This window comes from Chenopodium quinoa, unplaced genomic scaffold, assembly GCF_001683475.1.
Source record: "Chenopodium quinoa cultivar QQ74 unplaced genomic scaffold, ASM168347v1, whole genome shotgun sequence".
In the NCBI taxonomy this organism is placed as follows: Eukaryota; Viridiplantae; Streptophyta; class Magnoliopsida; order Caryophyllales; family Amaranthaceae; genus Chenopodium; species Chenopodium quinoa.
The window spans coordinates 6093582-6120593 of record NW_018743574.1 but is presented as its reverse complement, the minus strand read 5'-3'; the positions used below and the strand labels follow the sequence as shown (position 1 = coordinate 6120593).

General features: G+C 34.0%; 1 protein-coding gene across 9 annotated transcripts in view; it reads right to left on the bottom strand.

Moving 5' to 3' along the window:
* LOC110682332 overlaps positions 1-22380 on the bottom strand; it is a 49784-nt gene extending 27404 nt beyond the window's left edge. For 6 of the 9 annotated variants that reach the window (XM_021858656.1, XM_021858655.1, XM_021858657.1 and 3 more), the window contains exons 1-26: positions 20561-20681; positions 19854-19957; positions 17340-17435; positions 17151-17198; positions 15302-15352; positions 14707-14810; positions 14487-14604; positions 14236-14337; positions 13948-14148; positions 12339-12496; positions 12045-12203; positions 11372-11464; positions 10938-11289; positions 10598-10711; positions 8301-8396; positions 8074-8141; positions 5344-5464; positions 4684-4899; positions 4310-4537; positions 4092-4201; positions 3838-3934; positions 2403-2501; positions 2134-2277; positions 1257-1325; positions 548-973; positions 111-437 (exon numbers count right to left, since the gene is read on the bottom strand). In XM_021858656.1, the coding sequence (XP_021714348.1) occupies positions 111-437; positions 548-973; positions 1257-1325; positions 2134-2277; positions 2403-2501; positions 3838-3934; positions 4092-4201; positions 4310-4537; positions 4684-4899; positions 5344-5464; positions 8074-8141; positions 8301-8396; positions 10598-10711; positions 10938-11289; positions 11372-11464; positions 12045-12203; positions 12339-12496; positions 13948-14148; positions 14236-14337; positions 14487-14604; positions 14707-14810; positions 15302-15352; positions 17151-17198; positions 17340-17435; positions 19854-19957; positions 20561-20666 (3807 nt within the window). In that variant the 5' untranslated portion in view covers positions 20667-20681. Of the gene's footprint in view, positions 1-110; positions 438-547; positions 974-1256; positions 1326-2133; positions 2278-2402; positions 2502-3837; positions 3935-4091; positions 4202-4309; positions 4538-4683; positions 4900-5343; positions 5465-8073; positions 8142-8300; positions 8397-10597; positions 10712-10937; positions 11290-11371; positions 11465-12044; positions 12204-12338; positions 12497-13947; positions 14149-14235; positions 14338-14486; positions 14605-14706; positions 14811-15301; positions 15353-17150; positions 17199-17339; positions 17436-19853; positions 19958-20560; positions 20682-21704 lie in introns of those variants that run through there. The other 3 variants (XM_021858661.1, XM_021858662.1, XM_021858658.1) reach the window with 3 other exon arrangements.
* Between the last annotated feature and the right edge of the window lie 4632 nt (positions 22381-27012).

Sequence of the window (27012 nt, the reverse complement as noted above, 5' to 3'; positions counted from 1 at the left end):
ATGAAAGTACTAAATAAGCGCGATTTCTAATATAAAGGAAATGTGAAGAAAATTATCATGCTAGAATATACAGAAAGGAATAGCATAAAAAGTAACAAAAGACAACATACCCTGAGATCCAAAATAAAACTTTCTTGAATGAACATAGCAAACTGAGAACCATCCTCCTGGTTCAGAAACACAGTAACACTATCCACATCCATGCTCAGCTTAAACACAACTCGTCCTTTACCATATCCCAACAAACCCTTGACAAAATCATCACCATCATCATGCTTTTCCGATTTATTAGTAGTTTTTACGTCCTCAGAAGCCATGGTTGCACCTTTACTACTTCCCTCAAAATTCGCAGAGCTCGTATCCAAACCAAATTGAATTAAAGCAACAATTGTGGGCCTGTTACAAAAGAATTCCAGCTTGGACATGCATATGTTCATCTGAAAATATAGGATACAGTAGGTTAGAAGACCCATAGCGGGAAAATCTAAAGAACATTGTTATTTTTAGCTCCACCACAGGAAAAAGGAAAAATAACTCTGGCGAATACCTGTGTGTCAATGCCTTCATATTCTGGAGAGCTAGGATCCTTGGTCATAAATGTAACTGAGACAAAATCAGAGTTGTCACTACCAAGAGCCTCATAGAATATTTCTGATGAGGATCCTTTCCCTTTCCCCAAATCCTTTTTAGAAAGCAAAACCTCAGGATCAGCAACAAAACTTTCAACGTTATGAGCAATATCTGGTGCAGGAGTAAACTCTGGTAAAGCATCTCTAAATATTTCTTCTTCTTCTGAGAAAGACTGATTTGCTTGAATATTAGTAGATGAGGGTAGTATTTGATCACTTATCACAATTGAATAAGCAAGATACTGAGGATTCGTTGCTAAACGACTTCGCAACTCATCCTTAATTCTCAAAGAATGAAGCTTCATCTTGACTGTTAAGTTCCCTTCAGACCGGATAACATGCACCTGTAAAAGCAATAGTATGAAATTCAGATAACCAGCTCTATATAATAATTTAAAAAAACAAGGGGGAGAGAGAGAGAGAGAATAATCAAAAACTGCCAGCAGGCTGCAGCACTCCTGTTGGAAAAAACTAAGTTGCCCCACCAATAGTGCAGACCACTGCTTAAAAGTATACATGCTGAGTAATAATAAACATTACGTTGCAGTATACCTCTAGGCATGAGAGAAGGGCATCAAAGGAGAAGATAAATAAACTATTAATGGTAAGCTATAAAGCAACAAAAACCTTTCCTCCGCCAGCAGTAAGCTCAACAATGAGGGTCTCCTCATGGCTCTCTTGGCCCTCTTCCCCACACTGGAAATGCAGATCATAAAGATGAGTGTATCATTTACAAGACATGAATGGCGGTAAACATTGTAAGTTATGCAACTCATATTCACCATTTTAAAATTTGAAACACAACATTGTAAGCTATGCAACTCATAAATTTCAAGGTGAGGGAAAATTCTAGGATGAAAGGGATAGCATTTCTGGGAAAAGTAAAAGAAAAATCATGACAGCCGCATCTTGTTGAAGATTCACTCATGTTAACTTTTCAACTCTCCATCCACCCCCGCCCCCACCACTTCTTTCTACTTTTCTTTCTGTCTTGCACAAAGGATCAACAAGCCCAACTATATTGAGAAATGAGCAGACAAGTAGTAATTGAGAAAGACATCAAGCTTCGACATCATCTTAAGGTGCGTGTGTGTGTGTGTTGGGGTGGGGGGTGGGGGGGGGGGGGGGACCACCTTTATGTCTTTCTGAATTAAATCTTAGTTACTTGTCACAGATATAAATATATTTGGTGGCAGGAAAAATGAAACTTTGTAGTAAAATGTATAATAGATCAGTAACAACATCTATACAACAAAACATGCTATAGCAATAAAATAAAAGACGCAAGAAGCATGTAACAATGCCTAACATACAAGGCTACAATATATTTAATGGCACAATTATGGAGAAAAATGTATAATAGATCAGTAACAAATTCTATACAACAAAACATGCTATAGCGAAAAAGAAAAGACGCTAGAAGCATCTAACAATGCCTAACATACAAGGCTACAATATATTTAATGGCACAATTATGGAGAAAAATTGAAACGACAAGAATTACAACCTGGCCATATATAAATAATTTGGTCTCCACCAAGGTTCCATTAATAACAAGATCAACAGCCTTAGAATTAGCAATCTGAGCATCAACCATACCACCTACACTGTGACTGGTATCTCCATAGAGACCATCTGATAATGGAGCCTGAATGAACCAACAATCGTCAACATATAGGAAATGTAAATAGACACAAAAGAATACTAACAAAATTATTAGTACCACTTAAGCAGGAAACAAATAATTTTATAAAGAAAGAAAAAACATCTTACAGATGCTTGATATGTAGCCTTTACAAGCCCTTTCAGCCATACATATTTTTCATCCTCATTCGGAAACTCTATAATCAATGTACCAGAGGATTCCAGAGCCTGCAGAATGATGTGTATGATAACAAGGCTAAGCAACAGTCCCTTCTTATATTTTAAATTTAAATTGCATAAACAGCAAAACAATTTGCCAAAGAGATAACATGCATGAGTACAGGACAATTTGGAACTTGTGCTCCTGGCCTACTTTCATACAAACTCCTTGGAGTTTACATTAGCTCTTCTATATTTTCTTCAGGGTCAGTTAATAAGGAATTTAAGTAACAAGACACCAAGGAATTAAAGCCATACAAAGAAATCAATCCTCAAACATGAGAAAACATCCATGATAAGATCCAGAGACCAAAAAAAAACCAAAAGCATGAAATAAGGAATATATAAACAATGATCAAAATTAATTTCACCAGTATAATTTTTAAAGGTTCTAATAAAAAGTTTCTTGCATTGCTTTTTCAATATACACTTTTTCGACTTTTAATTTCAAAAACTTTTCAGGACTCAAAAAACTAATTTTATTTTTTTTTTTGTTATTTACAGAAGAAAAAAATAAAAGAAACACATAAAACTGAGGAGAGAATATTGCTGGCCCTCTTCTCCAGGGAACCCCACCCATTTAGCCATTGTATCAACCCCCTTAATTTTCTACCAGTTGCAATGCTGACTCTTACTCATCCTACGGTAAAAGCAAAACTATAAACTACCAACAAGAAAGCAAACGAAGAAGAATGCAAGTCAACATACACTCAAGATCTTTGTCAACAGAGAGATTCTACTGAGTAAAGGATTCTTTACAATTCGGCTAGTACATACTCCAATGGAATATGACCAATAACCAAAAGGCATAATAGGTAACAACAAAGAGATCCAGTGCAGAGTTACCAGCGACATATGGATCTTAAAATGGGTGTTTCTTGGGGACATTAATACTTCTAGGCTCTTCATGGCCTGTGATCCCACTCAAATTAAAATTAAGAGTCAATCTTAAAGCCTTCAGATATGCTGTAGCAAGATAAGAATGGCTCCTTGTAAGTGCTTTTTCTAATTTTTCTCAATGGATGTTTATATGGTCTTCCTCGCTAATAACACTTATAAGACTAAATATCCTACTAAGCATACTAATTGCATGGGCAGTTTAAAGACTTGACATAAAGAATATCCCAACTGCAGATGTTCTCAAGAGATTGGCTAGATTTAATTGATAGGAGGAAGAATCATATTTATGAAAGTTTTTCATTAAATTGGTGTGAGGTGATGCTTTTACTACCAGACTACTCTGGATCCCCCATCGTCCTACCCTACTTGGGTTCTCTTTCCACAATTCTTCATCCAAAACAAACAAACAAATAAAACCATAAAACGAAAGAAAAAGTTAACTTACTTTTTGGATATCCATGCCTCTAAAACAGACAGCAATAGAAAAGAGTGATCCACCAACATTAGCTGGAGGAACCTCAAACACTTGCTTCCCAGCCATGCTACAAAATTAATAAATGACAAATATATCACATATACATGGAAACCTTAACTAATAAGGACTTTATAACTGACAAAAATTATGCACAATAGCCAAAAAAAATGAAAAATCAAAGAAGTACTAAACAATGCAATGAATCAAGAACGCTAACAGCAGACCTAGTGCAGCGTTGGTAGAAGGGAGCCCTTTCAGACTCGAGGACATATAGATAAAACCCTGATAAAGCAACATAAGAAGGTTGCCAAGCTGCAACAGAATTTCCGATTCCCTGCATTATGCATGCAATAGCAATAAATTCAGTTTAGGCAAGTGGAAAACACAAATTTAAGTTTCAAATTGCCAATACATGAACAGGCAGAGTTAGCAATGAGCATACCTTCCAAACCAGGATTCTCACTTCCGCTGCCATATCTGGTGCTTTCCAAGGAGCAAGTTCAGGTTGGGAGATCTCATCCACAGGCTGTCCACTGCTTTGCAACGTAGTATAAAATATGTTTAACAATTCCATAAGTCTGGAGTACCTGGCTGGTGAGATGTGAATCCCCAAATTTGGGACTTGGACCGAAATGCGCGTCGATGGGAAATTTGGATGCGGTACCTTTATCTTAACATGTGCAGAATAGGGGAAATTAGCTAAGAAACACAAAAGAAAATCATGACGCAATCAAATGCTAACAATAGTGATAGTCCTTTCATGTTTCTAGAGCCCAGATATATCAATATATTAGGAAAAAAGATACAAAATTATACCTGGTCAACGATCACTGCCATCCCACATCTATCAAGCAAAGAAGAATTATTGTCCACATCTTCCACAGGAGTTCCAGAGGGATAATTATCCTTATGGGGTGCAAATAATGAGCAATTATTGCTTTCAGATCCACATTCTGTAAAGAAAGCAGCGATATCTCTCCCTGAAATATAGAAGCGGGAGTATAATGACTGGTCTTCATCATGTTGACCTTCCTGTAGCAAATAATTGTTAGATTTTATTTCTTTCTTCTTTGATGAATCAGACAGCAGCCACAGGTGACAGGATAGTAGTTATACTTATTTGATACAATCAACATTTTTTTTTCCTTCAAGGGCCATATAAGTACTTGCCGAAACACCACCTCAACAGCTCTATTACAGTCACCCTCCCAACAACTTAACAATAAATAATCAGAAAATACAATAGAAACCCAATTTAGTTTTTCTTAACAATAAATAAACAGAAAATACAATAGAACTCCTCCTGGCCACTTTCTCTACATTTTCACTATCCAAAATCTTCAGGCAAAAAGAAGCTATAAAATTAAAAAGATGGAAGGAATAAATACTTTATTCTCTTGTCATGGAGTGCAAAGCAACAAAAGTAATAATAATGTTCATATGCATGTCTTAACCATACAAATCAGATCCACTTACCTTGGTCCTTAGGGTAAAATGACCAAAATCAAGAAGAAAGAGACTGTCTATTTTGGATGAGCCCCGCGTTCGGATGGGCACTCTAACTTTTGGAGCATCAAAATCAACATCAAGAGCAAACCTGACAGAAAGCACTGGTCAGAAACTCTTATCTTATTATTATTTTTATATACAAAACCATGAAGTAGACCAAAAGGATCATTTGTACCAGATTGTTATACATTTTCTCTATCATAAATATACCATGCTATTCAGTTGCTTATGGAGATTTAGTGTCAAAATTTAAGATGTCATTTACAACCTCCATTCTTAAAAATTCTTAACGCTTTCCGTTTTACGTCGCTCTTTACAAAAAGTTCTTGACACATTCAATTTATCCAGTTTTCTGTTAACACTATTTCACTCATTCTTTCTTTTTACACCCTCCCTCCTACTCTAATCACCTTTTACTTACACCCCCACTCATCACATCAACACACTAGCTGCATTAATTTGTGCAAAAATGGTAACCATAAAGAACTTTCGAGAACGAAGGCAATATTTGCCTACATATAGATTATTCTATGTTACTCCAACTTGGAATTAGGAGTCGTGTCCAACACAATAAACCATAGAATATTCGCCAACACTTTGACACGGTCAAAAGAGCGTCTTAACCAATATCTTGGGCACTGCTACCGTATAAAGTGTCCAGAAATTTTCTTAAGACACTTCTCTAAGGATTACAAGTATAATTTTTGTTAAATAAAGCTAATGAGTACATATTGACAGTTTTCAAAATTCAAAATAAGTATTATTAAAATAAAATAATATGTTACAAAAGAAAAAATTTACATTTTCACACATTAATGAGAGTAAAGAATGGACCATGTTCCTAAACAAAATTTGATAGGGAGCCATACCTTTTTCCCACCTACTCTTTATTACATTTAAGTTTGTCATATCTCTCTCTTTAATTACTTTTTTCCTCTTTTTATTCTAACTAGTTTTTGCCACGTGCAATGCATGAATTCATAATTATAAGATTTATAAATAATAAAAGTCAATCAAAATGAAGTTGGTTTAAATGAAAAAACTTATATAACAATATTTTATTTTTTATTGAAATTTGAATTTATTTAATGTCTACTCTTAAACTCTATTCAGATATATAATTTAAAATATTTTTATAAATATTGTAAGTTTTTTATTCATTAACTTCTTTATCATGTTACTTCCTCTGTTTTTTTTTTTAGTTAGTTGACATCTTTCCATTATCACGCTTGCCAACGCATGTTTTTAACGATTAATTTCTCTAAAAAATTATAAAAAGTGGATATTAATATAATATACATTGAAACGATTCAAACAAGATCCCAAATGAATACGTTTTATCGTATCTATAAACCACAAAAGCAAGTCAAAGCATGTTGTGTGATTAGTGTAAAAGTCAAACGGTGTCAACTAAAAAAACGAAGGAAGTATTTTTTAAGGAAAAAAACAGAAAAAAAAAATGTTTTGGTGGGAAAATATATGTTGATTTTGACACGTGTACTATGGAAGTTATGGTTTTTCTAAAAATAAAAGAGTTAGAAGTTATTAAAAAAAAATGAAAAAATTTGAGTGCATAGATTTTGACTTTTGAGGATTGGAGTTTTGGAGTATTAGTGACTGAAAGTTGAAAAAAAAAAAAGTCTACAATAATATAATAGATTCCTTGCTACCTTCTGTTATTCACACCAATCTCCACTCTCCAATCTCCATTTCTCCAACTTGGCGACACTCTTCTCTTCAACCAACCTATGCCGGAAAATCCACCGGTGGAATCGCACCTCTCAACCACCTAAAGCCCTATTGTATGCAATTCGTAAAGTTCAAATCTAGGAGATTTGGTATAAAATTACAAAGAGAATTAACAAATCGATGGTAAACTTGGAAGTCGTTACTTGTCGTCGGACACTTTTCGACACCCAAAGTCCACACTTTTCCGAAGCCATGTCGTGTATCGTGTCATATCGCACATTTTATCGTGTCACGTGTAGTGTCGTGTCAACAAGCGACCCATGGTAATCAAAAGTGTCGGGATTTTTGCCCTTAATTATGTTTATTGTTTCGAAAGTCAAAGGTCTGTAACTCAACAACCAACTTTGTCATCACCGTCATTCTGGCTTCATCATAGATTTCGGAAGCACTGGTCAAAATTATTCACTCTATAGTCTACGCCAATGATTCACTTGTCACAAACACTACCTATGCAACCCAACAACCACCACCCAAAGTTTTCATACCACTTGGCCCTTCCGAAAACAACAGCAAGTAAAAAAATAAACATAGACGCCACCACTAAATTGCCTCACAAGGTATAAATTGTGCTACCCTTCTTTTCCACATTAGAATATCAAAAACCAAGTTTTCCCTTCTTTTTATAAAAATACTATTATCCTTGTAAAACTGCTATTATTTAATTGGCTTAAACGGATTGGTGATAATCCACAGCTGTTAAAAAAAGTTGTTGATTCAAAATAACGGTTACCAATACAAGATTTGCTTTTTAAAGAGCTGATGCCATCAACAGAAGACAAAATAGACATTGCTTGATCAAATAAGATCAGGTTGTGCTTTAAAGAACATTTGGCTTGCTTCTATGCACCCAAGTTCAAAGTCCGACATCATAATAATCACAGCTGTGAAAAAGATGCCTCTAAAGCCAAAGTAAATTTCCAAATTATATCAAATAATACAAATAAATACCTGCTCTGTTCCTCCAAAACCAATTGAAATTGCTCCTGAGCTTTACGTGTAACCTTTTCAAACTTCATCTGTCCATAAAAAAAATTATTCAATGAGTATCACAGACTAATAATAAATTTGAACAGGGCAGTATATGAATGACTAGTTAAAGTAGTTGTCATCTACAACAGACAAAATTAAGAAATTATTGATTACTAACAGATATCACATAAGCTTTCCTACATTACCTGTAATGCTGTGGCAGTCTCTATAGCGACAGTAGGACTAACTGCGTTGCTCCTCTTCAGAAACTCCATCACGCGTTCATAACTTTCCATTAAAATCTTTGTCAAAAAAAAAAAAAAAGTCTCTAAAATTTTCAGTAAAGGATCAGGCACATCAGAAAAGATGACAGAAAGCAGAGAAAAAGCAGTAGTTTCATCATCTAAGGTTAAAGATGGAAGCGAGAATCACACAGCCTCGCTAATATTACACCTAAAGGAGTTACACATAATAACTACATCCAAAGAAAAATCATATCAGGTAGCAATGCAGCATCAGACACCTCAATGTAGTTTGTTTACTGAGTAGCAACTTTTTGGACCTAAAATGCTGAAAATGACCGCTACATAACCAAATAATGTCACACTTACGGAATTCAACTTCTCAAATGCAAGAGTCCACAGCATAGAGTGGTTTGCAAAATCATGGTAATATTGTATGGAGTATGGACCGCTAACTTAATATGGTGACCCCTGGCAATGGAGTGGTTGTGTAGTGCTAGTTGTGCAAGTAGTCCAAAAGTTACAAGACCTAAATCTTGAATGAGGAAATCATCATAAAGATTTTTAGCGGGGGCTTCTTCCCTATCTTGCAATACACAGAGCATCACACTCACAGAAAACATATCAGCCAGTCTTTTAACATCTCATCATCAACTCACAACCCTCACATAAAAACAACACTCATCAAAAAATCATAAACCATATAAATCATCATCATTTCACTTTGACCAACTAAACTGACCTTACCATATAGTTATCATTAGGAATGGCAACGGATCGGATTCGGGTCGGACCTAACAAGATCCGAATCCGATCCGATTGATAAACGGAGTACAAATTTGGATCCGAATTCGGATCCGAGTCCGGACAAGCCTCCCCCGAATCCGAATCCACCGGATTTCTGGACCTCCAAATTGCCGGACCTCCGAAACCAAATCCGATTATCGAAATCACAAACGATTGTAGCAACAAACAATAGATGTAAAATTGACGTCCATCCTTATAAATTTACAACAAATGACAAACAAAGCAAGGCCAAGAACAATTGATGACTTTCTCCCAATTAAAAAGTCATATATTGAGTTATTTATAAAAATAAATAAATAAAAATAAAAAAAAAGTCAGATATTGAAAGGAAACTAATTGTTGGGTAGTGGACACTCTTCTTGCATCACCATTTTCGTATCTAATTACTTATTGAAAAGACGAGTGTGAGTGAGAGTCAAGAATGGAATATATTATAATAGAAATTAACTTGGATTATAGTAAGAAATAAGGGAATGAGGTGCAGAGAAAGAGGGGAGAGAAAAAGAGATAATAGATGGGAGATGAACCACAGGAAGTAGAATGTGGCGGCTGGGGTAAAGGACATAGGGTTTTTTGTTTCATATGGAGTATTTATATACTCCATAAGGAGTCAGATATAATGAAAAAACAGACGTTATCTTCAAATGGGTCGGACTCGGATCTTTCGGATCGGACCCCACTCAAGATCCGAGTCCCGATCCACCACTCATTCGGAGTCGGACTTTTTTTAGCGGACTCGGATTCGGACTTCTTAATATCGGATTCGAATCGGATTTTTTTCCTCGGATCGGATCGAATTCGAACTAAATTGCCATCCCTAGTTATCATATTAACCCACACATAAGCATCAGGCCCTTGATTTATATCTTGTTTAACCATTGGAGTGATGAGCAATTCGGGAATTTTATGACAGATAAGGCAAAGGTCGTAGTGGTGTGGCTGGATGATGGTAATTGATAAGATGAAGTGACTATTTGGGGAGTTGAGTTAAAGGGGAGAATGACAGGTGTACCAAACACCTGTAAAGATTGTAAAAAACCTTTCTGGAAACTCATACATGAGAGTAAAAGTGAGGTTTCATAAATTATTTACATTTTTTTATTCTAGTTATTTAATCCACGACAGAAATGCTGCCAAACAAAAAGCCTCATTTTTCAGGTCTTCACTATGATTCCAATTAACAAAAACATGTGTTGACAACAAGCCACAAAACAACATGAGCCACCCCTTTCACAGATCTAACTTGGTAAGCCCAAGCATTCTGCATTTTACATTAAATAGAGGTAATCTAAACAACCCCCATAAGTACAAATCTGAAGGAAACCCAAGAAACATTTTTACCCCATAAATTTGACTAGAAGTACAGATCATATGTATTATTAACCTCTCCAGTAAAAATACCCACAACAATAATCAAATACTCATGCACATAGCGTTGGATTTTGCAGAATTACCGTGACATGGCAAGGACACATGATGGCCGAAAGCCTCCAGTCTACATTTTCCCCCACTGGTGACCGCACAAAACTGGCAACCAATGCATTCTCCTTTTGCTCACTACAAACACTCTGTCAAAAAACAGCAGAACAAAGAAACTAACTAAGCAAAAGTAGCAAAATCAAGATCCATATCATCATTGGTTTAGCTAATCAAACTTCAAGTTTAAACACAAAATATGCAAAAAACAATGCTTTTTAAACAAGTATAGTAATATACTAATATATTATAAACAAGACAGGAACATGTAGCTAAAATGTAAAAACAGATGAGCAAAAAATCAAACTAAACAACAACCTGCGCAAGGGAGCCTTCTGGAGCATACAAACCATAGAATCTCAATGATAAATCACAACAAGTGCTCCTATGTTTGAGTTTGGTTGACACTTTAAGTAGCTCAAATCTACCACAAAGAACTTCTGTGCCATGTATATCAATGATTTTTGCAGCAGCCTGACCAATAGATACATCAACAAGAAACTGTACCATATTCTGTCCATCCTTCCCCGAATACAAAGCAAGTTCTCCATCAGGCTGATAACTTAAAAGATTATTAATTGCCTGCCACTCTTCTTTTGTCAACTTTTCCTGTGTTAACTCAGACACATCTGAACCATCTGAAACAGCATCATCTTCAGGTGAAGCCTGCCTGAAATAGCACGCGTAGCAAATATTACAACACTTCAAAAACGAATCAATAGGGTACATGATCAGCAAAAGCATATACACACCAGTTGAGAGAAAACCAGCTTCTCTTTCCAAGCTTCTTTTGCACAGCTGCTTCTTTCGACTTTGCAGATTCAACCTTAGCATGAGCGAGTAACCTGAAAAGAACAATACACTATAATGTTGAAAGCGGCCATAGAAGAAATATTTTGTAATAATGTCCCCATGGCCGCTGGGGCCTCATTAAGTTTCAGAAGAAGTAAGAGATTTGCTTCTTTGCTGTCATAATTAATAATCAGCTTCAAAACAAAAACAAAATAAATAAATCCTTAACAACCCCCCTAACAAGTAAATAAATAGGTAATTTTCCATTCTCTAAAGGTAAATTGTCCAAACCAGCATCAAGCCACAACATTCTCCTTCAACATTCCAAGCCCTACACAACACCTTTGTGGCAACTCAAAAACAGTAAAAGGGAAAATAACAACACACAAAGAAAGTGAAAAGACAAACACAGAACTCTCCAATTACATAAACATGTTTCTTAACATAAACAGTGCAACCATACAACGGCGAAAAATTTACAAGCATAAGTAAAAACAAGAACAACCCCTAACCCAATTTCTCCACCACAAACATCCGATCCCTTCCAGCATCGTATCAAGGAAGCCCCAACACACCCTGTTTAAGACTTCTTCTAATTTATCAAGTAAAGGTGAAGCGTCGAGTAACACACACCTCCACAAAAGGATCACTTTCGAGTCAAGATCCCTTTCAATCTGTCGCAGCTCTTCATTATCAACATCAGGCAGTTGTTGCAAAAAATTAGCATATACATGAATATAACGTCGGCGCAGCTGGCAAAGATGCTGAATACGTTCCCACGAAAAGGAATAGCTGAAAATAGAAACAATGAGTTGATTTAGGTCTACTGATACAAAGTAAAGAAGATACCTACCATCACAATACCTAACCTCCAAACTGACATGACACACTTGCACAAACAAAATATTTAGAAAAGAAAATCCTTACCACACTCTTCTCTGCTGCAAAGTTGCTTGCACGGCATAATGCCACCACAAACGGGGTTCATCTGAAACTGGAACACCGGGCCTCAAATGCAAAACTTCAACATGTATCCTGTACCTTGAAATGACCTCCACGAGTTTTAACCAATCATAATATTGAGCCTGTCACAATGATTAAAAAAATACATATAAATAAAAATACATAGACAACAACTTGCATATGAAAATTTCTTAAATAAAAATCTTATAAAAGAAATCAAGACCATACTCCATCCATATTATTTTTGGTCTACTCACTTTCCATTTTAGTTCATTATGTTTTACTCTACTAACTATGCTTTATTCTATTTAAGGCTTACCCCCTTAAATATTTTACCCTTTTTTCCCCGCCATAATTACTCCTTTCCACACCCTCTCTGTTACTTTATTTACCTTTTTACATCCGCTCACCTTTTAACATTCTCTCCCTTACTTTATCCTACTTTATCTTACACTCACTTTTCAATATTTTCTTAAAATCACATCTATAATAACTAAATACTCCCTCCGTCCCTTATTTGCATGCCTGTTATCTAGTTTAGGTGTCCCAAAATGTTGTGCCTGTTTCTAAAAATATTACATAATTTTAACTTAATTTATACACCTTTTATAACCTTTTCCATATATAATAAACATTTAATCTTTCCCATACAATATTCTATACTTTATATCTTCTCCATATAATATTCTCTACTATTTATCTTCCATATATAATATTCCTCACTCCCTCCATTCTCCTTAATTTCCTTGAAAAATGAGAAAAGACATTAAATAAGGGACGGAGTGAGTAGAACATAAAGAACAGAGGAATTAAGTTCTCCATCAAAGTTTCTCTCTCTTTAATATATCAATAAACCAATCAATCAAAGCCTTAATCCCATACGTGGGATTTCTCTCTCTTTAATATAAAGATTTAAAATGAGACTAACAAAACGGTACAAAGGAATATCAAAAAGAGATAAGAAAAATAAGAACAACAAAAAGGAACAAGTGAACATCTTCAATGTTGTGGATGATGGATCCATTGACGATTGGAAGGCGCACTTGGCAACCAACATATATTTAAGGATATAAAGGTATAGCTTCCCTATTTTTGAATTTCATATAGCTAAAAAGTATTAGATTCAAAGAATCTGAGCAATATTCTTGAAATCAATTATGGATGACACATAGGCACCCCCTCAACCCCTTGGCATCTATTAATATAATTGTTACAATTTACATACATTTACATATACAACTAAATGGTTAAAAAAATGCTACATTATTATATTCAGTTATGTATATTTTCACAATAGAGAATTATTTCAAAACAGGAAAAAATTAAAATTCTTTGTTACCAATTATAACTCTTTGAAACATAGGAGGTATTTTGTCTTTCTGCAAACCCTAAGAGACAAAGAAGACAAGGGAGTGTGATGGGGAAACACTTATAAAGTACGCCAATAGTACAATTCTTGTCTTATCAGAATAACATCCACCTTCTATTACATTTTTTCAGACTAAAAGCAATTCTTCCTTTTTTAATTATAAAAAGCCGAGGTGTGTGTGAATGCATAAGCAATATCAAATACCTCTGTGACAGTCAAGGAAACATCATTCAAGAAAAGTGAAGCTTTCTCAAACGGAATCTCTGGATTGTTTCTTTCTTGGCTTCCAAGCCGGTGATATCTAAGCACTCCATTGATAGGCGCAACTAAATACGTACGGTTTAAAGCCCATGATGAGCCAAAATCAGGTTGAGGTGCAGGTTCGTTAATACCCTCTTCAAAAATCTGGGAAAAATGTATGTCAGAGGTAGCAAAAAAAAGCAAGTAGTGCTACACACTTTACTCCTATTTAATTCATAGGTGACCACAAACCTCGATCCACTTGCTTGGACTAAGATTTTGCCAATTTTCATCAATTTGCCAAGGAGGTTTGTCAGAATCATGATAAATAGCAAGTCTTTCAAGCTGCAAGGACTGTAACCACAAAATGACATTGTGAGGCAGAAAGATATCAATTTTAGCAAACAATTAAAACCACCAAGTAGAGCAAGCATGTCCAACAACTAAAAAATAAAAAAATGGGGGTGCAGTTCCTGTAGAGATGAAGATAAATGAAGTCTCACCTTGCGCAATTTATCAAGAGCACCACTTGTATCAAAGGTCTCATTTCCTTGCTCATCCATTGTAACAGCAGCAAGTTTTGCCAAGGTAACACCGCAGGCAAAAGGATGTCCATAATTACTGCCAGCAGAAAAGAAATACAGAGATAACATTTAAAAATACTTGTTTCAGAACCAAAAGAAAGTCTAAGCCTTTTCATGGGTTAACTTGATAGTTGTTCACCTTACAGTATCCTCATATCTGATATGAACATTGCTAATTGTGATTTTAAGATTTCCGATGATGGTGGCTATAAGAGAGCCAAGCCAAGAATTTCCTGAAGCATTCTGGAAACACAAATAGTCAAGAACATGAACAAAGGTCCAGGATCTTCGGGTCTAAATGAAAGCTATGAGATGATTATAAATAAATAAATAAATAAAAATAATAAAAAAAAAATATATGAAGCGCTCAAAATATCAATAGACAATTGCAAGCTACAGCCAGGACACAACAAAAATAACAAAGAAAAGAAGTGGATAAAAAACTATGCCTTCAATACGATTTATCGGCACCAACAAAAAATAAACAATTCCATAAGAAGAGATTCTTTCAGCTTGAGCTTTCGAAGGAGAAAGGAAGCCACCATTACAATTTTGTGCCTTATACAGTCATACAACTAAAATGTCAAAAAGGTGATGCATATGCACAAAGAGTCTTCACAGAGAAAATTGTTATAAGCACACCATAAAATTCTTAGCATGGTTGATTAAATAAAGCAAGTAGAAAAACTATAATCAAACACATAATGCTCAAAATATAAGGTTTGGGAGCATACACTTCCAAGCTTTGATCTAGACATTGCTTCAAGTGTTGCTGCTTCAGTTTCCTGCACAAGACAGTAAAAAGAAAAATAAAATAAAAAATAAATAAATAAATAAACATGCAGATGTTGCGTACATACTCCCTGATCAGATATGCTATTTTGAGAATGTCCAGGTACATTTAGTCAGCTTTCTTAGCATAGTAATCATTTGAGTAAATTGATCTCTAAAAAAACTCCTTTACATAAATTGGAAGATGGACAGAGGTCCAATTATTACAATCTACAAGGGCCCTGTACTAAAATCATTCAGATCCTTAAAATAAGAAGTCAAAGTCACAGCTGCTTCCAGACGTAGGTAATAATTGAGGAGTTATCCCCTTCTCTTCACCACCACCACCACCCCAAGGAGATGAAAATAGCAACCACAGTGGGCACAATGGTCCCCACCAGTGTAACAGCATTAATACAAAGGGTGAAAGTTCCTAAACATTGTACTTTCGCAGCTTCCAGTATTTCTTCAAGTAAAAACAAACAGCAACAACTGGAAGTGCTGGGTCTGATGGCACTATAGACATACACATTATCTATATGCACAGAGGAACAAAGTGAAAAGCACAGCAGTCAAATATACTTAGGTGTTCTAATGATGGAATCTTGGTTTGCTTTAGACTTTAACGAGAAAGACACAGAGCGAGATTGGAATACTGACCATGAGAATCTTACATCTACAGAAAAATGTATATGCTATGAAAAGTGTAAAATATCTAATAGATTGATATTAAAGATCGATTTTCAAGATATGGAATCAGCATGAAGACAAAATAAAAGACAGAGCCAAAGCAGGAGTTGATATAGGAAAAAATGCATGTAGAATATATAAAGCACAAGTTATGCATAAAGTATTTCAAGCATGGATCATGAGTGATGAGATGTAGAATACTGTCAAGTTGCAAACTCAATTCCTTTTTATTGGCAGCTAGTGAGGGCTAAACAGAGTTTAAATCAGCTAAATGCAGCACGGCCACCCGATATTCAGCCAATTCAGGCACCACAGGCCCCATTCTTACTCATTTCCAAAGAAGGCAACTAGAAATTCTTGATACCATAATACAATTTTAGACAGAAACACATATACATTAAAAACAGTGGCGGAGCAAGAATTTTTTTGTTAGGGGAGCCAAATCTTATGTCTGTGGTACTCAAAAACAATTAGATATTACTTTGTTATAATATAAAATACAATGATTTCCATTCTAGAACAATAAAAATTAAACGAGTGAACCCGAATATTTTTATGAAAAGTAAAATATCTAGTTGAATACATTTTGGAAATAGAGACAAATGTCCAAAGACCTGAAACTGGATACTACTTATTTACTACAAGCGATCAAGGCACTAAAGCAAAATAAACAAAAAAATACAAGGCACAGGAATCGAACCCAAAATGAGGAAGACAAATTGAACATTGAAACCTAACTAAACCTTCACTACTACAACTTATCATGTGCTAATTATTGCTACCTATAATAAATATTTACAGCCATGGGGGAGGCCATGGCCCACACCAAATCCCCCCTCCCCTCCCTTGGCTCCGCCGCTAATTGAAAAGAGAAAAAAATTGAAGGAAAGAGAGAGGCAACAATATAGTGGGATGAAGTTCCCTAAAGACTTGAATCCATAAACAGAAACCAGGTTTACATACATAGAAGCTCAATATCCATGACTACAGCACACAGAAGAAATATATGTTACCCTACAAAGAGAGTCAATGCAATCACAAAGTAAAAAAAAAAAAAAAATACTACATTTCACAATCAAATAAACAATGTCACCTAATGATAATGAGCCCATGGATACACACCTCAATCTGATGAAGTTTATCTTGAAAGAGTCTCTCTCTATCCTCTTCCTGAATGTAAAAACATTCAAAGTAAATTCACAATTACTGAAAAAAAGGAGCAAAAAATACTAAAATTAAGAATGGGAATCCACATGTAAGTCAATTACACGCAGAGAGCAGCCTTTCTATTTAAATAGGAAATAATCCTACCTTGAGTGTTCTTCCATCAGGTGCAGGATCAGCAAGAACAAAAACACGATCTATGAGAACGATCACGGGTTCTTTGCCAAGACTTTTCCAAGGTACCTATAAGGTTCATAAAGAAGTTAGCAAGTTTCCAAAGAACAAGCCTAGAGGTACTTTAAATGCCAATCAATCAGAATATGCCAGAACATGAAGAAGCAATCCAGCCTTCTTTAGGAAGTTCCATTGATATATTAGAAAAAACATAGTAATGTGGGATCTTGTTAGATTCGTTAGAGCAAAAACTTCAAAATATCAACTTTATAGAGTTTCTACCAATACACAGTTGAAGATATTAATGGTCAAACATGTTATTTAAAGACCGCGAAAAAATAAATGGAGTAAACAATAAGTGATGGAGGGAGTTATTAATTATTAGTTTGCAATGAAATGAATAGCATTCACAGCTCCTACCACCAATTGTTGTAAAGTTCTTTTCCTAAATAAAGGGTTGTGCAAGAAAAAACGTTACTTTTCTAAGGTTAACTAACCAAACCTTCAAAGAAAGACACTCTGATATACTGTAATGAAGAAAAGGACAGATAACATTTACAGTCAGTAAGTTAATTTATAGCCTTTGAAAACCAGATAATTTGACAATAAAAGAGTTGTATTAAGCTTTACTTGATTACAACTCTTTTATTGTCAAATTATCTGATTTTCCCTCAAAAAAAAAAAAAAAAAAAAAAAAAGGCTTTACTTGATTTTGAATAAAATATGAGGCATATTCTATAGCTTGCCTCTTTTCTTGGACGGCAGCCAAAGAGAAGATCCCAATTGAAATGAGGATATTCTAAAGAGAAAAACTATACATGCCAGTGTAGTTTGACTCAAGGAGGAAGAGCTTGTTAATTATCTTGTACTTAGGTTCAGTCCCTTCAGCGATAATCATTAGAATTGTTTGGGATAAGGTTCAGCTTTGTTCGGCGAAAAATTCTCTTGTAGCTAGAAAAAGAAAGATGAAGAAAGGTTGACCTACTGAATTGAGAAAGATGGTCCCGTACTCCTGTTGCCAATTTGGTGGTGCACTTGCAAAAGAAGTATTCCTACAGATTCTCATCAATTTTAAGTTCTTTTTTTAGGCTTAGAGCCTCAACCCATCAAGGTATTACTTGACAAAGAAAAAGGTACCCTGAAGAGGTTCCACATTGATATAACAACTATGCACAGCGTTTTGGTGGATATAGAGAATGACCAATGAAACTTATGTTGGCTGGATTTGTGTAATATGGAAGCAAAGTAGGTGATCCAAAATTGATTATTTACTTAATCGAATATAAAGATACTTATTTACTATAATTATGATCCCTTGGGATTCCAAAGTTGATTTTGTTCATCAGTGGGTTATCTTGGTTCGTTAATTAATCTTTAGGATTTTAAATTAAGTAGCTTGGAGACAAGTTAGACTTCATTTTCCTGCTTCCTCCATTTCTTTTTAAATGACAAACTTGATTTTGGCAAGGACAGGCAAGAAAGAATGACAAAAGACATAAATGCCCCTACCTACTAACCACCCATCTATTTTGGCAATACCCCTTTTTTGGCTTGGTAAGTTGGTAGTGCCAGTTAACCTCCACTCTTCTTTCTTTGGCAATACTATCAACCATGACAACCAACACCCCCACTTCCATTGACTCCTCCATCTTCAAAATTTTCCTGACTACCAAACACCATAAGGTTGTCCTTCTGATTATCCCTGGGAAAACTCTTTTCTTTAAATCCTTTGAATTTCTCTATCCTGTTTCCCTAGATTTTAATAGTAGAATAATGGATGGTGGTGGTGGTGGTGGTGGTGGTGGAAGACTTTTTTAATGAAAGAGACGAAGTTATCAATGAGCTTTGTAAGTGAAAGATAAAGTTTCTTATAGCATTAAAGACTTTGGGGTGCTAAAATGCATGTGACGACACAATACCTTTAAAAGCATAACACACAAGCATTAAGCAGCACTTGGTAGGAAGCTTTTGGATATTTCATCAATCACTTGATCCCTCGAAACTTTTGTTTGGGTTTACAATGACTCCCTAGTAACCACTAAACTGACAAAAACATAATAATAGATTCTAAATGCCAAAAAATAATAAAACGTTTAAAACATGAAAAGCAGATCCTCCCTGTCTTCCAATTTAATTTCCACCAAGATAACATTACTTCCATCTTTTTACCCATGTAAACATCAGAAACCATACCATGAACATTATAGACTTCCAATCTTATGACCCTACTAACTATACATTTTTTTTACAATAAAAAGAAACTCAGTAATTATATAAGCATTACAAAAGATAAAACAAATAGTTCTAGAAGTCTATGCAAAAGAAAACTAATAATTCTATAAAAATAACAATAATAAATAAATAAATAAATAAATAAAAAGATAAGGTACCAATATCAAGTGTCATCATATAGTAAAGGTTAATAGAAATAAGAATACAAAATGAATAACATAGTAATAACTGATCCTGGAGGATTTGATTTGGTACCTTTAGTGTTATAGTGCCGATAAAACCAGCTTTTACTGTAACAGGAAGCTTAAGCGAGTTCAATGCTTCTGCCTTTAACTTTAAATCTTTAAGAACAACATCACCTGAAATCACATAGAATTATTTTTGCTGTACAAATCAATTTTTATATCGAGCACAACAGATTAGATGTGAATATAGGATAACTCAAAAACTGTTGACCACATTTGTCAAACAATTGACTAACTTTACACCAAGCAAAAGACTTAAATCTTGCATAAGAAATGCTACTTGAAGTAAAGATTTCTACCAATCGAGCTACCAAATTAAATCTGAATTGAGTACATGAACATAAACAATTAAAAGAAATAACTATCGAGCAAATGCAAAATGTCCCTATAGTTAAGTAAAACCGCAAAAGATTGAGATGCCCTTTTACAGAGGATATAAAATTGACATGATAAAAATTTTTAAAAAAAATAAAAATTAAAAAAAAATGGATCTTTTATTGCATGGGACATCTATAAGAAACTTTGGCTGCAGAAATCAGGGAGCAAATAAATAAACTATAATATGAAACCTACAACACACAAACAACAAGAAGAACAAATTACAATTGAACAATTAAACTTTTTTATAATTGTCAACCTAACTTACCCATCTTGCAATCACAATGAGTAAAAGAAAAAGATGAATAAACGAAAAAATAATACTAATAAGTTACAAACCTTTCCATACACTAACTCTTAAAGCCTCCAAGGAAAGTCCATGAACATATTCACCTAAATATCTTTTAAGCAACTGCAGGACCTGCAAGTAAAATATGTCAATCATGTCACTACAGTGTATACACACGTAATTAAAACCAGAGATCTAATAACAAAGGTGAAGGCATAGAAGAGGGCAAAGAGTGCTGTAAAAGAATCACAAAACACAAATCCATGATACAGCATTACTGATGAAAGACCCTGTATAGCTCCTGATGCAAGGAATCAAAATGCTGTCAAAAAGAACCACTCAGTCCCAACAAAGCTTAAAACACTAAGACACCAGCAAATCCTTGGGTCCATAGTTTCTTTGAGCAACCAAAAATCATTAAAAAGGACCATCTTTCCATGTCAAAAGAACCATTTATCTTCTGTACTCATTTGAAAGCTACTAGCTACCAACACATTTTCACATTGATTGGAGTATTGAACCTTACAAATCCCGGACAATGCTAAACCTAGTGTCACAAACTTAGAACTCTAGATAAAGTGACACAGCACTTGGAAGCACTACCAAAGAGATTCTCTAACCAAAGTCCTATTATGCTCCCTACATTCTTAGAAAAACACTCCTACACTCTGCTAGGCAGTAAGTTAACTTTCGCATTCCAATAAAAAAAAAAAAAAAAAAAAACAATTCGTTCTTACTTTGGCACATTACTGATGATAAAAATAATATTCAAACACGCCTTTAAACAAACTCTGTCATCAGGCAATATTCAAACAATCTCATGCATCTCATTCTTCTTCTAAAGCATCTACGAGCCGTATTCGCCTAATCAGCCTAAACACATTCAATTTCCTCAGTTACAGCGTGAAAACAAAACAAATCCAATAGCAATTTACGAAAAACACGAAAATGATGCTAAAATGTACACATTTCTTCGTCCAAATAACGAGGCAAACTACTGTAATCAGGCAAAAACTCAAACATGTCGCATTAATCTTATTCTTCATTTAAATAATCCACAATCTAATTTCGCCTAAAATTAGCAACTAAACACATTTGAAATCTACTTACTCAGAGCCAATGATCGTTATTCGAGAATCAAATTATATCAAAATCATGAAACAAAAACGCAAAATGAAGCATTAAATTACTTACATGCGCTTCAAACATGGTGACTCCTGATTAATCGCTCAAATCCTTGGATAGTGCAATCAACGAACAACGATAAACAAGTTCATAATCTGATCAAATATCAGCCGCGAAATCGAATGTTCTGGAAACGCTGATTGAGATTGGTACAAAGAAAAGAGAAGAATTTACAGGAAAACCCTAAGAAATTGCATTAGCAGAGGAATAAAAATGAGAAATGAAGAGAGGGAAGAGAGAAATATAGACAGAATAAGAAACCGTCTTAATTTTGTTTTGGTGATATTTCTATTTTTTTTTCCAATTTTTGCTTTTTGTTCTCTTGTTCCTTAGTATTTCTGGTAAATTGGTATCGTGCGCTCCTTCGATCTCTATTTCACTTTCTCTCTCTTCCTACAGCTGCGGTGAATCGGTATTGGAGCTCACTCCAACTTCCTAGGTTCTAACAGCTGGTGTCAATTTCAGGTGTGTCGCCGTGTGGCTTTGTGGGGTACACCAATCCTCCCTAAATTATTCCGATATAAAAGATGCATTATATTCACCTGATTTTCAATCGCAACATTTTTTTTGCGTTTTCTTTTTTAAATTGTAACCCTTTAATTGAAACCGGTCATTTTATTTTTATTTACAACACTTCTTTAATTGAAAATACTCTACACTACTCCGTATTTTATTATCTCTCTCTTCACATGATCCCTACTCCTACGCCACTCACCCTTTTTTAATACTTTGTAGTACGAAGTACTTTGTATTTTATTCCTATTTTTTACTTTTACATACTTTGTAAACTATTCACCACTACCACTCTTTTACTCCACAACGAACTCATTTACACAATATTTTTAATAAAAACAAGTCAACTACATGAAATTTTTATGCTGGTCAAATTGATGCAATTAAAAAAAGAAGGGAGTGTGAATCCATGCTTCGTTTGGTTTTAACAAAACATATATTCACTGAAAATTTATGTTTCATTCATTAAAAACACACTTGTAAAGTAATCTCCTTTGTTTGCTTCCTTACAATTAAAGTTGTATAGTAGAAAATAAAAACAAGAGTAAAATGGTCAGGAGGAGAATGGGGGGCGAAAGGAAGAGGGATGAAAATATCACTTCGTAAATAAAAGTATTTTTTTATCATTAAGGGTACAAATTCGCACTAATTATATTTCACCCCTTCACAAACCAAATAAACGGAAAATTGAAAATTTTATTTCTTATAAAAACATTTTTTCACCCCAAAGGCTCATCCTTCACAAGAATACAAGTATTGATAATTATTACTGAGGGATACATTTCATCAAAATGGTCAGGTATGACATGTTTTAATAGATGAAATTGTTACTCTTCTTGTATGAAAATGGGTTTTAATAAGATATGTCATGAATGGAACCCTCTCTTCATACAATTTTGTAGGAGTTTTAACGTGCAAAATGCACAAACACAAAGTCTTATGTGTGGCTGGGTTAATGTTATGGGATTACTTCGCTAGTGTAATGGGGGTTACTTAGTCAGTGTTAAAGGGGTTATTTCGTCATTGTTATAGAGTTACTCGGTCAATGTTATTGGGGTTACTCAGTCTGTATTATAGGGGTTACTTAGAGCCTGTTCTCGTACGTTGAAATTCAGTTCAGTTCAGTTCAGTTTATGTCTAATGATATTGCTAATGATATAAAGCCAAATTTCATTTTTTAAGCTCTCATTACAACGACGATAATAATAATAATAATAATAATAATAATAATAATAATAATAATAATAATAATAATAATAATAATAATAATAATAATAATAATATTGATACAATTCATTGTTAAAATGGTTCTATTTTTTTTATATACATTTCTACTGTTAAACTCATTGAGAAAATTAGAGTACTACACAACTTAAACTAATTTTCATAATCGGTTAGTTCTTCCTCTTCTTGTCCACCAAGCTCCTCCATTACCTCGACATTCCTCTGAACTGACTCCCATATCTGATTAGTTATTTCTTGTCGTACAATATCCATAGCTGTTTTTCTGTTAGGATCGTACATAGTATATATGATCTTCTCTTCGCTCCATGACTTCAACTTGGTGCGTAAATGGAATCCCTAGTTCATGTAAACGAATAAAATTGTGTAGGGTACAACAAGCAACGATTATTTGCAACTGAAAACGTAATTTTATTTTATTATTTTTTATTTTTTAAAAAAATTAAACAACAAAGTGTTTTGTGTTCTTTTGTCATAATACTATTTTATTTTTAAATTATATAGTATATGTGTTTAAAATGTTTTGGGGTTTCATGTTTATAATATATTTTCCATAAATATTATAATTAGAAAGTATATTTTTCATAAATATTTTAATATGTACATATGTATATGCACATATGTATAGTAATAAATAATCAATAAATAATCAAAGATCACTAATCCACAGTTAAAAATCACTAATTACTAAGTTCAGTTCAGCTCAGTTCAGCTGCTTTCAGTCAATGAGAATAGGCCCTTAATCAATGTTATAGGGGGGTTACTCTAAGTGGTCACATGGTGTGGCCTACCGCACACAAAACGGGGGCTGATAAACAAATTGATCTGTATTATAGAGGTTACTTTAAGTGGCCACAAGGTGGATACACAAAAGACGGTCTGTATTATAGGGGTTACTTTAAGTGGCCACACGGTGTGGCCGAAAACACACAAGACAGGCTGATACACAAATTGTGTTTTGCTCAATTATTATGTTAACACGATATGCACAGCCACTTAGAAAACCTTGTACATTTACCCTTTCATTACGGGCCTGTTCTCTTCAGCTTAATTTCAATTTAGTTCAGTTCAGTTCCAATTAATTTAGTTCATTCATCTCCTAATTTTCTTCTCTCAAAAACAATTCATTTTAGCTTTATTCAATTCAATTCAGTTCAGTTTAGCTCCCATCAGTTCAGTTCACTTCAATTCAGTTCTATAAATTAGAACGGGCCCTACATCTCACATACAAATCAAACATTTTATTTTACATGTGGATGCTAATCACTGAATATCTACTCTGTATAGTTTTGTTATAAAAAAATAATTTTTTTTAAAAAAATCCATATTAATACATAATTACTGTAATTTAGCTAAATTTCATTTATAAATATTAGTAGTGTTGCATTATTTTTATAATATATTAATCACAAAGCACCGTTGTATTTGAGCTTGGACTCTGATCAAAATAAGGAAGAATATCAAGGAAGGGAAATAAATTATGGTTTTAAGAGGGATCGAACTGCTGACCCTTTTTGTTGGACACGCATTTACCCAAACATAAATTCTATGCAAGACTTTTAAATCGTGATGACATACGTTTGGAGGTTGGAGCCCGATGGGCCTTAAAAAATCTCCGTCAGTACGTAGCCCAAAGAATAGTCAAGACTCTTAGCATACTTAAATAGTCGCAAAACAAACTAGAGTAATGGCAAGCTAATTGTCAAATTTGTCAAATCAGCTTGTCATGAACTCATGATACGTAGCCTTTTCTTAATTATCATTTTAGTTACTTTGAGCTTGGCTTCGCTATTAGTTCACTACTTAAATGAATTTCATCTCTTTAATTTACTTATTTATATTTCATTTTATTTATTCTTTTTTTTTTTGCCAGGTTTTTTCCAAGCAAATTAATTAGATTAGCAAATAGCCAAACTGATTGCATTTTGTAGCTTCAATGGTCAATATAGTAACTAGTAACTATTTAATAATGCAAGCAATTTTCTAGCTACAACCATTGGAGTTGGTCTTAGGCTCTGTTTGGTTCATCGGATAAATTTTGTCTAATATTACTTAATTTGCACTAATTTAATTTGATATAAGTTTATTTCATTTCATCCAAACTTATCTGAATTCATTTTATGTAAAATGGACTTATTGGAACATATTTGAATTTCCATAACTTATTTTGCCTAAAATTACTAAACTAACTAATTTATTCTGAAGTTATCAATTTTATTTTTTTTTTAATAAAATGAAATAAGATGAAACAAACAAACCCTTGATAAATAATAATTCAACGAGTCAAGATTAATTTTCACAGTATCCAAATTAGTCGAAATTTCTTAATTCCAAAGTATAGCTTTTCTTTGTTTTTTTTTTATTTTTCCGAGTATTAAGTCTCCATTATCCTTATTTTTATGAAAAAAATAAATTTTAGTTCAATAAATATAAGTTTTAATCAATAAAAAATTAATAAATCTAAAAAAAATATAATGGATGATCGATAAACAAAAAAAATTAATCAGTAAAAATAATTCAAGTTCAATTAAAATAATTTTAGACAAAATAATAATAATTCAGTAAAAATCAGTTTAGTTCATCAAAAATAAGATGAAGAGAACAAAGTAGATAGGAAAAGGTTGCTAAGTTTTGATAAATTAAGGTCTAATAATACCTTATACACAAACTTTTATATGTGGCTGGCCACAAGGTGTGGCCAATCATAAATAATAATAAAAAAAAAAAAAATCACGTTATCTCTACTAGTTTGGAAGGTTACAAGGTGTGGTCAATGTTATTGGGGTTACTCTCCTCTTTCACTTTCCTCTTTTCAGCTATTCTTCAATTCAGATCATCTTCTTCAATTAATCCCCAATTTCTAGATTTTCTCCTTTTTAGGGTTCCATCTTCTCCAATCTCAATCAAATTTCATGAAGGTCGAGGAGAGTGACATCGGAAGCATGGTGGCGACGGAGAATGTCGTCAGATTTTCCAATGTCGGTGATTTTATCGCCGTTGAAGACAACGACATTTTCGAAAATCGAAGCTCGGAATCCATGGTTACAATTAGTACGTTGTGAAGACTAGAATTGGTAGAACCTTCTTTTTTTTTTTTTTTTTTTTTTTTTTTTGAAAATGTAGAACCTGCTAATACAATTACTTCTCTCCCTCCCTCAGTACCAAATTAAGTGTAGTTCATCATTTGATTTGGTGCTAATAGAAATATTTGTGATAAATGATTGTAAATTAAAGTTTGTTAAAGCTAGTTATTCACAATTATATTAGTTGTTGACTCCATTGTTGAGTTGAGTGTATTTTTTAGTTTCTTTGGACATTGAAGAGTCAGAGATGGTTGATTGTTGTGGTGTTTGCGGAATTGGTGGTTTGGTGGCTTCTTTAGTGGTGGAATTGGTGGTTAGGTCAGGAGTTATTTGGTCAGTCAGGGGTTACCAATTCGGTCAGGGGTTACTAATTTGGTTTGGGGTTACTTGATCAGGGGTTAATGGTTGGAGGGGTTACTTCGTCAGGGGTTACTAGGTTGGGGGGTTACATTATCAAGGGTTACTAGTTTGGAAGGTTA